This window comes from Aedes albopictus, chromosome 1 (genome assembly GCF_035046485.1).
Source record: "Aedes albopictus strain Foshan chromosome 1, AalbF5, whole genome shotgun sequence".
NCBI lineage: Eukaryota > Metazoa > Arthropoda > Insecta > Diptera > Culicidae > Aedes > Aedes albopictus.
Window position 1 is genome coordinate 120395635 of NC_085136.1, and position 14664 is coordinate 120410298.

The 14664-nt window shown below is 42.9% G+C and overlaps 1 protein-coding gene across 2 annotated transcripts in view; it reads right to left on the minus strand.

Annotated features, from left to right (window-relative positions):
- LOC109402216 (myosin heavy chain 95F) overlaps window positions 1-14664 on the minus strand; it is a 123982-nt gene that overhangs the window by 31006 nt on the left and 78312 nt on the right. Inside the window, exon 2 of one of the 2 annotated variants that reach the window (XM_062845283.1) lies at window positions 7021-7394. In XM_062845283.1, coding sequence (XP_062701267.1) covers window positions 7021-7204 — 184 coding nt within the window. In that variant the 5' untranslated portion in view covers window positions 7205-7394. Of the gene's footprint in view, window positions 1-7020; window positions 7397-14664 lie in introns of both variants that reach the window. The other variant, XM_062845284.1, reaches the window with a different exon arrangement.

A 14664-nucleotide genomic window follows, 5' to 3' on the forward strand; every position in this document is an offset into this window, starting at 1 on the left:
AGCTCAAATCGATACTACGGAAGTTTTTACACAAATACGAGTTGAATACACCATTTATTTTGCACTTTAATTGGAAATGAATAAGGGATTTTCCAAAAACATGAGAGAGAGCGGGGCAAAACGAGCTCTAAACATCCATTTGCAGCATCGTACGGCGTATGATACCCCCTTATCTGAAAGTATAGGGATTTTTGCAGTTTGTGTCAAAAATTCATCCAAATCCCTCCACTCCGAGAAAAGATATGGAATTTATTCGCGTTTTACCCCATTTTTTCCCACTGTGCATTGTGTGCTGGAGGGATTCCTGAAGGAATCCCTGGAAAATGTTTAGGCAACTTCTTGGAGGAATTCTAAGAGATGTTCTGGAGAAATTCCTACACAAAATTTGGGAGGAGATTCTTGGTGATATTTCTGAAGGAATTCTAGAATAAGTCACACAACAATCGTTGGAGAAAACCCTTGAGGCATTTCCGGTGGAATTTCTGAAACAGTCTCTTGATATTTTTTGGAATAATTTCTAACACCAGCTCTTGAGAAACAATGGATAATTTATTGAAGGATTTCTTGGAAAAAAAAAACTCGGGATATATTGCTGTAAAAAATCGCAAGGAATTGCTTCGCAGGATATATTCTTGAAGGAATTCATGGATGGATACCTGAACAAATCCGTGGATGACCTCCTAAAATATTTCTTGGAGATACTTGTGAAAGAATTCCTAACGGCTTTTCGAAGAATGTCTTGACTGGAGGACTTCCTTTAGAAATCCTTTATGTAATAAAAAAAGTCTTCATGTAATCTTCAAGAAACTCTTGGGTACTCCCTTGAAAAATATGATAGAAGAATTTATGAAATTTCTAAAGGAACCCCTGTACAAATGTTTAAAAAAATATCAAAAGGAATTTTTAAAGGAATCACTAGAGGGATTCTTGCAGCAATCCCTGGAAGAATTCCCGGAGCAACCTCTAGAGGAATTCCTGGAGAAATCCACGGAGGTAAGCCTGTCAAAATTCCTGGAGGAATTTCTAAAAGTATATCTAGAACAATCTTTGGAGAAATTCCTGTAACAATCTCTGCAAAAATTCCTGGAGGAATCTTTGAAATAATTCCTGGAAAAATCCATGGAGAAATTTCTGAAGACACCTTTCGAGGAATTCCTGGAATTCTAGAGGAATTTCTGAAGGAATCCCCGGAGGAATTAATGGAGGAAACCCTAGAGAAATCCCCGGAGGCATTCCTGATTTTTTTGGGGGGATCCCTGATCTAATCTAATCTAATCTAATCTAATCTAATACATACGCAGCCAGTACAAGAAAGCATCCTGGAAAATAGTCGGGTTAGATTACGCCCGACTATTTTTCTTGTCAATATTGAAGCTTGTGGCATATTAGGAATATGACACAAGTGTCAAAGCGGCCAGGCCTACTGCGCAGTATTTACCGCAGAGATGATTCCTGGAAATGCCTCGACTTATACATGTTACTACATTTTGTGTCGAAGCAATTCTAGAATCTACAGGGGTGAAAGGATGCGTGGACATACCGTACCAAACGCTCCATATTGTACGCAATTGAATACATAGTTGAAATATGAATATGATTGCAATGGTAATTCAGATTCAATGTTAAATAGTAAAGCATTGTCCAGTTAGAATCCGGACGCAGATCATCACTTATATCTCAGAGGTGGAATAACAAACAGAAACGGTGAAGCCCTCAAAACAAAGATAATTTACTGTAGTTTCATGGAAAAATATCATTAAAATTATTTAATTTAATTTTTAATACATTTTCTCATTTTTTCCGTGATTACTTCCTTAAAAATCTGCACAATGGTAGTAAATTTTAACATCAACCCCTTCGGCGGATTTGTTTAACAATCAGGTCATCTCTGTAGTATCCTGAGACCCTTTACCAATCTGATTAGGATTCCAAAGAAACTTTGCCAAATATTTCTCTTCTTGCGAAATTAAGGGCTATTCAGTGAATTCCAAAGAAGCGAAATTTGAGTGTTTTTTCGTTAATAAACACTATCCAACAGTGATGACACCACTACACATCTCAGGCTGTCGTGATAGCTCACCAAATTAGCTCAAACCTCTACAGATCCCTTGTGTGCATTTTTGAAAAGCAGCAGGCGAATCTTGAGGTTATCATCTTTGTACACATTTGGTGTCAAAATCGTGATGTGAGAAAACGATGTCCAGAGCTCGAACTTCCTGGCAAATCTTGGAATTCCAAGCAGATTTATCCATGAACATAAACTTCAATCTTCCTTGGGCACTTCCTCATGGCATGGTTAACAACATCTGTGCACATCACACATAATGGTTATGGAGACATTAACATTTTTCGCGACTGTCGTACCTGACCACGCTTAATTTTCAGCGTGTTTGTGCAAGATTTTTTTCCTTCACTTGTCTTCAATCTGAAATAACTTTTTACTCGTAGCAAGAAAATCGATGAAATTTTCACCATCAATAGAGGACTTGTTTATGATCAGACTGCTGTAAAAAAATATGATTATGATCATTGAGAGCGTCACAATAAATTATCCTTTGCGTCCGGATTCTAACTGGACAATGCTTTATATACTGAAAAAATCTCACCAATCTGTTGTGTAATACTCGTTGTCCAATGGCATGCTTGAGGAACTTTCGACAGTTGATTATTTTCAAATTTTCTCCTGAAGAATATTCTTATAGATCCATACACTTTTTCCAAAACGAGGGACGATGTCCTCTCAACTTGCAAAGGAATCGACGATTTATTACAGCAAGACGTCACCAGAGTCAAATTTCTTCAAAGCTTCTGGTAACCAAACACTCGCGATCTCAACGAGAAAGGCTAAGTTTTTCGTATGAGTATCTGTTCACCACTCGCAAATTACCAACCACTTGAAATAGCCTTCTGTTGGAAGCACCATCCGCGGAATCTATTTTTTACCAGCCGAACTACAGAAAAACAGTCGAGACCGCTGCTGAACGCGGCCGGTCGCAGGCACGGCTGGCTGCAATCCATCCAGGAAACACTTTTTACGAAATCCCCTTTTGAGGTTAGTTGCAATAATTATTGGGATAAAATATAGAACTCGCGAACAGCAAAAAATTGACAGCGAAAAAATAAAAACCGATTTTTTTGGGGGGATCCCTGAAAAAAAATCTAGAAGAACTCTAAGAGGAATCTCCGGAGGAGTTCCTAGTGAAATTCCTAGAGGAATTCTTGGAAGAATTCCTAGTGAAATTTCTGAAGAAATCCCTTGAGAAATTCCTAGAGGAGTTTTTGGAGAAATTCCTGGAGAAATCCTTGGTGGAATTTCTGGAGGAATTCCGGAAGGAATCCTTTTAGTAATTTCTGGATATTTTCGTGGCGGAATCTCTGGAAGAATTCTTGGAGAGATCGCTGGAAGAATTCCTGGAGGAAATCCTAGAGGGATGCCTGGAGGAACTTCTGGACAAATTCCTGGCGCAATCCTAGGAGGAATTGCAGGAGGAAACCCTGAAGCAATTCCAAGAGAAATCCCTAAAGGTATTCTTGGAGGAAACCCTGGAGAAATTTCTGAAGGAATACAAGAAGGAATTCCTGAAGAAATTCCAGGATAAATGGAAAGGGGGATGGCTTTCTCAGTCTTTGAATCAAGAACGATTTTTATCTACATTCCCGACGTTTCGGCCTAGGGATTTGGCCTTTTTCAAGGGTCGTAGTGTCAACCGTCTATCGTTTTTGGGGCATTTGCATACGGAATGCTCTTATGGGTTACTAAATCATTCCGGGATGAATTCCCGGGTAATCCCTGAATCCTGGAGAAATCCCTGAAGCAATTCCTGGAGAAATGTCTGGAAGAATCCATGGGGGAATCCCTGGAGGAATTCATAGGGAAATTTCAGAAGGAATTCCTGAAGGAAAGCTAGAAATGTCTGGAGGAATTCCTGAAAGAATGCATGACGAAATTTTTGAAGAAATGCCTGGAGGAAACTCTGGAGCAATTTCTGGAAGAATCTCAGGAAGAATTTCTGTAGGATTTTGAACTCAAAATCGGCCTCAAATCTTTTCCAATTAAGCTGAATGAAACATACATACATTTATTTGTTCCACATCATTAAGACAAGACATAATCAACAATAGTACGCCACAATACTCGGTTTGTGGCTGCCGCTCTCCATCCTCGGTCACGCCCAATGCTCGCCAAGTCACGCTCCACCTGGTCCGCCCATCGTGCTCTCTGCGCTCCACGCCTTCTTGTGCCAACCGGATCCGTTGCAAACACCAGCTTTGCAGGGTTGTTGTCCGGCATTCTTGCAACATGCCCTGCCCACCGTATCCTTCCGGCTTTGGCCACCTTCTGGATGCTGGGTTCGCCGTAAAGTGCAGCGAGCTCGGGGTTCATTCTTCTCCGCCACACACCGTTCTCCTGCACACCGCCGAAGATCGTTCTTAGCACGCGTCGCTCGAAAACTCCGAGTGCTTGTAGGTCCTCCTCGAGCATGGTCCATGTCTCGTGCCCGTAGAGGATCACCGGTCTTATTAGCGTTTTGTACATGGTGCATTTGGTGCGTGGGTGAATCTTTTTCGACCGCAGTTTCTTCTGGAGCCCGTAGTAGGCCCGACTTCCGATGATGATGCGCCTCCGAATTTCACGGCTCACGTTGTTGTCGGCCGTCAGTAAGGATCCGAGGTAGACGAATTCCTCCACCACCTCGAAAGTATCCCTGTCTATCGTAACATTACTACCCAGACGGATCCGGTCGTGTTCGTTTCCGCCTACCAGCATGTACTTTGTTTTTGAGGCATTCACCACCAGTCCGACCTTTGCTGCTTCGCGTTTCAGGCGGGTGTACAGTTCTGCCACCGTTCCAAATGTTCTAGCGATAATGTCCATGTCGTCCGCAAAGCACACAAATTGACCGGATTTTGTGAAAATCGTTCCCCGGCTGTTGAGCCCGGCTCGTCGCATCACACCTTCCAGCGCGATGTTGAAAAGTAGACATGAGAGTCCGTCACCTTGTCGCAGTCCCCGGCGAGATACGAATGAACTGGATAGTTCACCCGAAACCCTTACGCAGTTTTGCACACCGTTCATCGTTGCTTTAATCAGTCTAGTCAGCTTCCCAGGAAAGCCGTTTTCGTCCATGATTCTCCATAGCTCTGCGCGGTCGATACTATCGTATGCCGCTTTGAAGTCGATGAACAGGTGGTGCGTTGGGACCTGGTATTCACGGCATTTCTGGAGGATTTGCCGTACGGTAAAGATCTGGTCCGTTGTCGACCGGCCGTCGATGAAGCCGGCTTGATAACTTCCCACGAACTCATTTGTTTTAGGTGACAGACGACGGAAGATGATCTGGGATAGCACTTTGTAGGCAGCATTCAAAATAGTGATCGCCCTGAAGTTCTCACATTCCAAATGGTCACCTTTCTTGTGAATGGGGCAGATTACCCCTTCCTTCCACTCCTCCGGTAGCTGTTCGGTTTCCCAGATCCTGACTATCAGCCGATGCAGACAGGTGGCCAACTTTTCTGGGCCCATCTTGATGAGTTCAGCTGCGATACCATCCTTACCAGCTGCTTTGTTGGTTTTGAGCTGGTGAATGGCATCCTTAACTTCCCTCAGCGTGGGAGTTGGTTCATTTCCGTCCTCCGCTGCATTGGTGTCGTCATTTCCTCCGTTGCCGTGGGCTCCCGTGCCTACGCTCTCCACGCCGTTCAGGTGCTGATCGAAGTGCTGCTTCCACCTTTCGATCACCTCACGTCCGTCCGTCAAGCTGAATGATATGACTTAGTTTTAGGCGATTTGACCGACAAAAACCCCTCATGACGAAGAGAACAAACCTGCCGATAATACCCTTTGCCATCCTATATCGTCAAATTTCTGAAGGAATCGTGGAAGGAATTCCTGAATCATTCCTTGAAACAAGCCCTGAAACAATCACTATCGGAACCCCGCAAGACGTGAACCCCGTCAAGAGGAATTCACGGAGGAGAAATTCCTGGAGAATTCCCTTGAGGATTTTTTGAAAAATCCCCGGAGAAGTTTCTGAAGAAATACCGAGGAATTCTGGAAATTATTTGGCTGCAACGCAGGATATTCAAATTTTTGTAAATTTCATATTTTTCAAAACTTCAGCACTGGATTTTTGGGTAAAAGTTAAAAATTGTTCTACTTTCAATTTTTTGAAGCAGGTCTCGGAATCAGCAAGTATAATGCATCATAAATTTAGGTCGTTAATTGAAGTTCACGACTTTCTTTTTATTTTGTAAACTAGTGTTGAAAGTTACTGTCCAGCTCTTGAGGATCCAAGAAGAATAAATGGCGTCACCAATATATGTATAGTTAGAGCACTTCAAAATGACCTTCAAAAATTTGAGACACAACTGATAAATTTTCTCAAAGCATTTGACTCAGGGCAGCCAATCCCGGTGCCATAAGTCCAATTTATGTCGCAGTAATGTCACAGAATACTGCCTATTTTATTCTCTCTCTCGAGGCATCCTGGCCCACAAAGGATGGCGTACTGACACCTAGACGTGGTCAGGTAATACATCATTGAGCACTTCTAACAATTCCTTCTTCTCAGTATTCCAGATTTTTTGTCCCAATTAAATAAAATTTACTAAATGGCAACCGGTTTTCAAGGGTTTTCCATGTAGTAGACGTCCTGTATTTATGAAAGTTCAGCATTTATTAATTTCCAAAACATTTTAAAGAAATTCATCATAACCTGAAAAATTCCTGATGAATTTTAAATAATTACCATTTTCATTAATATTAATATTAATTCTTAAAAAAAGTATATATTAATTTATAAAAACAAGAAAAAATTAAGCTGCCAATTTATGGCAACCTTTAACAAAACGAAAAAATCTATCTCTATTACTGGTACAGTTGCCCTTGTCTCGCATCTAGTTTCAATACTATGAACACCAGCACGCAAAATGAATCATTTCATTCTGATTAGAAAACGATTCCGAGGACATAATTTCTCGACCATACCTATAACCAACAAAAAAAACAGCAATACTCACAGTTATCATCGTGATCGGAAACCGCTTCGCACGACGGAAAGATATCCTCCAGGATGCAGTTCCGCTTCGGTTGTTTGCTGTCCACCGGTTGCACCTCATACTCGTGGGCACCGATTTCCGATATTCGGCCCTGAATGTATCCCGCCTGGGAGTCCCGAGCCCATACCAGCTGGGAGTCCCACATCGTAGTGGTGACACTGGCCGCCTACTCCACGCACTCACACACAGGATGACGACACGCCACGGCCGGATTCTGCCCAATGGTGACGATTCCTGCACCACCCACGTAGTATGTTGCCCACGGCCGAGCCACAACCTGGCCGTCTCGGTCTGCGAACTGCGATCACACTACTGTGTGGCTGTGCTCGGGGGTACTCTGTAAAAAAAACAGTAAGGGAGAACCATACGATATGATAAGATTACTGTGTACTCGCGAGCTGCTATCGGGGAATATTTCGCGCTAGATAAGACGGACAATGTAGGGATGTCCAAGTGCTGGAAATACCAAATTTCACAGCGCATTTCGCCTAACGTTTGGGATCATCTCTAGCGAGAGTTAGTCATCACAGCTGGTTGGTGACGACGACGATTTGACTCGACTCGACTCGACACACAGGCAACGTGATACCCAGAGCGAAACGGGGTTACTAACAGTCCAGAAATGCAATCTGATAATGACAGCGAAAATAGCTCGCAAAATGAAGTGATGGAACTCAATGGATACGACCTTGGTTGTGGAGAGTAGCGACCAGGTCGGGGTTGTCATACGTGTATAATGTATCTATAGGTGTACTGTCTGTGATTTATCGATAGCAACCGACCTGGTCGAGTTATATGGGGCATCGCATATGGAACGTATGATGCTACCAAGCTGTAACGATTGTAATCTACTGATGGAAGATGTGGGATGGCTTGAGGAATGTTCTAATTAGCTAATTGATTAAGATGTATCGTTGCTGGAAGCGTGACAAAAGAAGATTCTAGGGTCTTACAAAATGAATTGAAAAGTATGGAGAATGAGTGATAAAAAAGAAAAAGCTAGCTACGCCAATGGTGACTTTATCGATAGACGCTGGCGTAGGCCAGAAGCAGCCGAACTCACGGTAGGTATTAGAATTATATTTTTTGTTATCCCACTTTTACAGCAGGCGCCTGCTACTGTTATCCAGTTGTGCGTGTGTGTAGTGGAACTGCTCTGAAGGGGCAAGTTCATTACCATCAACGATTTGTAATCTATCATGTCCAGTAAGTCTTCTGAAAGGTTAATAGACAGTATCAGACCAGTCGGGATATGCTAGGCCATCCAAACTGTTCTTGAGTTTAGATCTTGAAGTCTACGGATATAACCGTAACTTCTTTCATTAAAGGCTGTTATCTATCATGTCCAGTAAGTCTTCTGAGAGTTACAGTGGTTGTTTTTCTCAACTAAGCTAATAGTAAGAAATACCATAATATCCCAAAAATATATAACAGCGATTATTGTTCCTCTAACTACTTTGGTAAGTACAGTGGATTATGTAACACGGCTTAATGTAGTGGCAAAAGCTATAATCACAAGTGTAGACCTGAAGCTATGGTCTTCGTAGTAGTGTTGTTGATCTGGAATATGTCAAAACTACAGATTACAGGTTACAGATTAAAGTTCATTGTGAGAATAAATACTGTTACTATCGAGAGCTAAACTTCAGAATAGTTTGGACGACCCTCAATATCCCAAAGGTTCATAATAATATATAGTAGACTTCAGATTGGTCCAGTCACCGCGATTGATTATGAAACGTTACTCAGTATGTCAGATATAGCTGATGTTACGAGAGTAGACCTGAAGTTCTGAACTCAAAGATAGTTTGGCTGACCTGGGATATCACTGTAGTGTCTCTAAATGACATTGGAGATTTCAAGAGCTTCACAGATCTCAGCAGATTATGCTATGCTATTATTTATGGTGAAAACACATAAAGTTTTCCTTGTAGATTTGTAGGACTTCATTATACAATAGTTTGGACGAAGCTGAATGTCCCAAAGGTTTATAATAAGAAGTAGCCTTCAGATAGGTCAAGTAACCACGGATAAATAAGCAACGATACTTAGTATAGCAGATATGGCTGTTGTTACGAGTGACCTTAAGTCCTGAACTCTAAGGTAGTTTGGCTGACCTGGAATATCCCTGTAGTGTCTCTAAATGACAGTTTAAATTTCAAGAGCTTCGCGGATCCCAGCAGATTATGTAATATTACTATTTGTGGCGAAAACACATTAAGTTTTTCTTGTAGATATCAAGGACTTTATTATAGAACAGTTTTGACGACCCTGAATGTCGATACTGTTACGAGTGTATACTTGAAGTTTTTTTTTATGATTTGAAGGACCTTATATTAAACAGTTTGGACGACCCTGAATGTCCCAAAGGTTTATAATAAGCTAGTAGACTACAGGTTGCTCCAGTAACTGCGGTTGGTTATGAAACGTTACTCAGTATAACAGATATGGCTACTGTTACAAGTGTAGACTTGAAGTTCTGAACTCCAAGCTAGTTCGGCTGACCTGGAATATCCCTGTAGTGTCTAGAAATGACATTGTAGATGTCAAGAGCTTCACGGATCCCAGTAGGTTATGCAATGCTATTATTTGTGGCGAAAATACATAAAATTATTCTTGTACATTTGAAGGACTTCACTATAGAACAGTTTGGAACACCTAGAACATCCCAGAATATAAAACACCTTTTGATATTCTTAACGAAGGTTGAATGAATACATATAAACGTAACCCACATCCAATTTCAGCTATTAGAACAACTGGTATGTCAATTATTTGTTTTTTTTTCAAATTTTATGGTTTACAAATACAAATATTCCTATTTTTCCCTAATAGAGGACTCAATTTGCAACAACTTTACCGAAGACAGTATTCTGTTTTATCGAATGGGTGAATTTATACAGCCGTTTCAATGTTGGGGTCATATAGGACCCCTCCGGATTAACATGGCGTCCAATGTTTTTGTTTTTATTGCGTAATATTTGCACAAGTTTCTCACAAAAAAAAATCCTCCAGAGTGCCACGTGAAATCCTCTAAGAGTTTCCTCAGAGCTGCTCCAGGAATGTCCTGGGAATTCCTTCAGGAGTTCTTCGGCAATATCTCCTGGAGCTCTCTGGTAATTCCTCCAAGAATTCTCCGGGAATACCTCCAGGAGTTCCCAGGGATTTTTTCCAGGAGGTTCCTGGAAATTTCTCCTAATAGTTCCCCCGGCATTTCTCTGGGAGTTCTGCGAGGACTTCTTCATGAGTTCCTCAGGAATTTCTCCATAAATTCATCGAGAATACCTTTTGGAGTTCCCAAGGAATTTCCGAAAAAGCTTCCCAGAAATTCCTCCCGCAATTCCCAAGGAATTCCTCCAGGAATGCCTCTTGGAGTTCCCGAAAATTTTTCCAGGAGTTCCCCGCGAATTCCTGCAGGATTTCTCTAGGAATTTCTCCAAGAGTTCCCCGGGAATTCATCCAGGAGTTCCTAGCGAATACCCCCAGAGAGTTCTCCGAGAATTCTTCCAGGAAGTCACCGGGAATTCTTCCAGGAGTTCCTCGCGAATTCTTCCAGGAGTTTCTCAAAAATTCTTACTGGAGCTCCTCGGAAATTCCTCCAGACGTTCCATGGAAACCCCTCAGGAATTCTTCTTCTAGAATTCCTCCAGGAGGTTCTCGGAGATTGCTTAGAAATTCTTTCAAGAGTTCTCCAGGAAGAAATTTTTAGGAACTCCTTCCCGAGGAGCTTCTGAATGAGTTCATGTAGAACTTCTGCGAAATTTCCCAAGTAGCTCGTGGAAAACTTCCCAAGCATTTTCTGGAAGAAACCCGGGGAAACTCCTAAAGGAACGCCCGAGGAACTCCTGGAGGTATTCGAATAACTTCTTGAGAAATTCCTAGAGAACATCCTAGGATATCTTGAAGAGCAATTCTGGGAGAAATTACAAAACCAATTTCCTAGGAACTTCTGAAATAAACTACCAAGGATCTCCTGCGAACATTGCCGAGGAACTCCTGGAGAGATTCCCGAGGAAGCTCTGGAGGAATTCCCGAGGAGTTCCTGAAGGAATTCTCGTGGAACTTGTTGAGGTATTGCCGAGGAACTCCTGGAGAAATTTCCGAGGAACAACTTGAAGAATTCACATGGAACTCTTGAAGGAACTCTTTGAGGAACTCCTGAGAAAATCCTTGATAAATCCCCGGGAAATTCCTGCAGAATCATCCATGAAAATCCTAAAAGAATTTCCTATGAAGTGCCAAGAAAACTACCGGAATCTTCTAGGCAAATTACCGAGCAACTCCTGGAAGAATTTCTGAGGAACTTCTGGTAGAACTGCTGGAAAAATTCTTGAAGAACTTTTGAAGAAATTCCCAATGTACTTCTGCAGAAATTCGCGAGGAACTCCTGGAGAAATTTCCTGGGAACTCGTGAAGAAATTTTCGAGGATGGCCTGGAGGAATTCCCAAGAAACTTCTGAAAAAAAATGCCAAGGGACTCCAGAAAAAAATCTCGAAGACCTCCCGAAGAAACCCCTTGAGGAATTCCAATGCAGCTTCTGGAGGAATTTCCGAGAAACTGCTGAAGGAACTTCTGACAAAAACACCTGGAAGAATTCTACAGAAGAAGTCCTCGATAAATTCCCAAGGAACAAATTCCCGGGCAACTCTTGGAAGCATTTCGTTGGAACTTCTGGATGGTTTCCCAGGAAATTCCTGGAATAAATATCGTGGAACTCCTGAAGAAATTACCGAGGAACTCCTGGAGTAATTCCCATGGACTTTTTAGAGGTACTCCCGAGGAACTCTTATACAGCAATCCACCTGTTTCAGGTGAAAAAGAGCCGCCTGGAAGAAGCGGAGTGCGAAGAAATGGAACTGCTGTTCCATTCCCTTGAAACAACACCATCCCGCAACGGCTTCGTGCCGCGAGCCGAAATATGCAGGGACAAGGACGGGAACTTCTTGACGGACGAACGTGATGTTATCGAAAGGTGGAAACAACACTTTGATGAGCACCTGAATTGCGTGGAGATCGTAGACACGGGAGACCATGACAACGGAGGGAACGACAACGCCAATGCAGCAGAGGACGGAAATGAGTCGACTCTAACGCTGAGGGAATTTAAGGATACCATTCACGATTCACCAGCTCAAAATCAACCAAGCAGCTGGAAAGGATGGTATGTCAAAAGATCAAAATTTGAAGCCGTCATTTGCCGATTACACAACAGCGTAAGTCACCGGAAAATATTTCCACACGTAATGACGGAATCAACACGCACTTACATATCCGATCGCTCGGCATTCAGTTTCCATTTCACAACCGGGGAGCCCAGCAGGATCATTCACCCGTGGCGTTGGATGGGTGCTGCTTGCTGCTGTTTGGGTGATGGTTACTGGCAGCTTTTACAGCCTAGCAGTATCTACGCCTAGCAGTAGCTAACAGCGTAGGTGCACTTTCATTTTCTTCGGAAGCTAGTTTTTCAACGTGTTGGACGACTAATCGAATGTTCGCGGTGCAGTGCCTGTTTGCACCTCGCTCTAATGGATCCAGGCAGGACTTGCATGCATCTTGCACATCGACCGACCATGCACCAAGCACCATGGTTCGGGTGAAGAAATTCAATTTCAGTTGACCTACATTCGCCGCTGCTGTAGCCCTGGCTGGTACGTGTGGAAATGATTACTACTCCTGGAAAGTCTTTGAAAACTAATTGGTAATAAAGTTTTACTTTCAAGCTGCATCACGTTGTTGGAACTAGGCATAGACTAGTTGGGTGGTAATAAAAAGGCGGTAATTAATTGTACTTAGCAAATACCGTCTCTAATAACCAGATTAGATTCAAGCTAAAGTAACATCTCGCTAGGTATCGGAAAATGTGCTCATCTGGATGGCGAGAAGACCAAGAGATATCCGCTTAAGGTTCAATTAACTGTCAATCTGGGAAAACCAAATTCATTGCAGTTTCTTAACTATGACTTTCTCTATACAATTGATGATATTGCACAACTCTGCGCTTGAAAGTTTCGAGCGACGCACACATAAGACTTTCATCCCTTCCTTAATGCTATTGTTAACCTGAGGCTAGTTACTAATTCATCTCGAACAAGCTAAAGACTATTTGTGCGTGGCAGCAACGGATGCTAACTTACTGGTCCAATTCACTATGTTGAATCTACGCCGAATGGAAGTAACATTTCCCACTCCACTAAACCAGAACCTAGGCCAATCGCTTCCAATCCCCCCGTTGAGTCTTCTTCAACCGTATCGCATGTGGCTTGCCACGAAGCCGCCGGTCTCTCGCCGGATCATGATGGCAAGTTCCGGGTAGTGCTACCAAGGAAAGAGTTGCTAAGGCTGTAAATTGCCAATCCGGATGGGTTCGATCCCCGTCGGGAACATTTTCTCGACTCTCTGGACATTGCATGAATTGTTGTATTGTGAGGCAAGCACAATGATACACTATGTCCAGGGAGTCGAGATCTGTGGAAGTGCTCAAAGAACACTAAGTTGAAGCGAAGCAGGCCAAGTGGGGAGGTAGCACCATGGTCCACTGCACGAATCTATGCTGGCCTGCTTACTCTCACAGAAAATTTGACGTTTGAGCGGAGAAGCTCGTGACAACTAGGAAGAGCCAAACCAGCTACTATTTTTCGCATCATGCAGTCCTGAAATCTGACAGTACAGCGATGAAGCTCAGAGTAGTGTTGGATGCACTGGAGATTCCATGAACGATACCTTGATGATGGGATCAGTAGTTCGGAGCGACCTACTCTCCATCCTGATTCGCTTCCAACTCCAACAGCACACGATCGTCGCTAATGTGGAGAAGATGTACCGCATGATCAACGTATTAGAACAAGATCAAGCGCTGCAGCGGATTCTTTAGCGAGAGTCTGTAGATGAGCCACTCCTAACGTAAAAGTTGTCGATTGTTACCAACGGTACTTCTACAGCACCCTATCTAGTAACAGCTGCGTAGGAAAAAGAGAGAAGAAAAACCTTGCCTTAGCAAACGTCATCAAGAAGGATTTCTACGTTGACGACATGCTGGAACTAAGTCTGTGAAGCAAGGTATACGGCTGTGTAGGGATGTCGTTGCTTTGCCGGAATTCCAACTAGCCGGCGATCCTGAAAAGCATTCCACGTCATCTACGCGACGAGCGAGAGCTGCTGGATATTGACACGACAGCTACAGTAAAACCCTCGGCTTAACCAGAGAGCCGGCGACAAACTTGTACTAGTTCAAACACCTCACAGGATCCTGAAGCTTCCAGTCAGATTCCGCACGTTTTTTTGATCCGTATGGCCTAGTAGGGCCGGTGATCGTGCAAGCGAAGATGTTTCTCCAACAGCTTTATAAACGAAGTATTCTTGAACGAATCGTTAAGCCCTGGCCAAGTTCGCAGGGGTTGACGGTATTAAAGTGAAGGAGTTTCATTTTGATTATTGTAATGTAGTGTTCTTTAGTGAAACATATCACCTTTTTAACACTTTAATGCGCCTCCAACGGTTCATCACGAACCGGCTGCTGCAGATGGAGTATGGCTGATCATATGCATCAGACATGCTCGATAAACACGGAGGATCCGCTGGGGCTTAGTAGAGTCTATTCCCAAGCA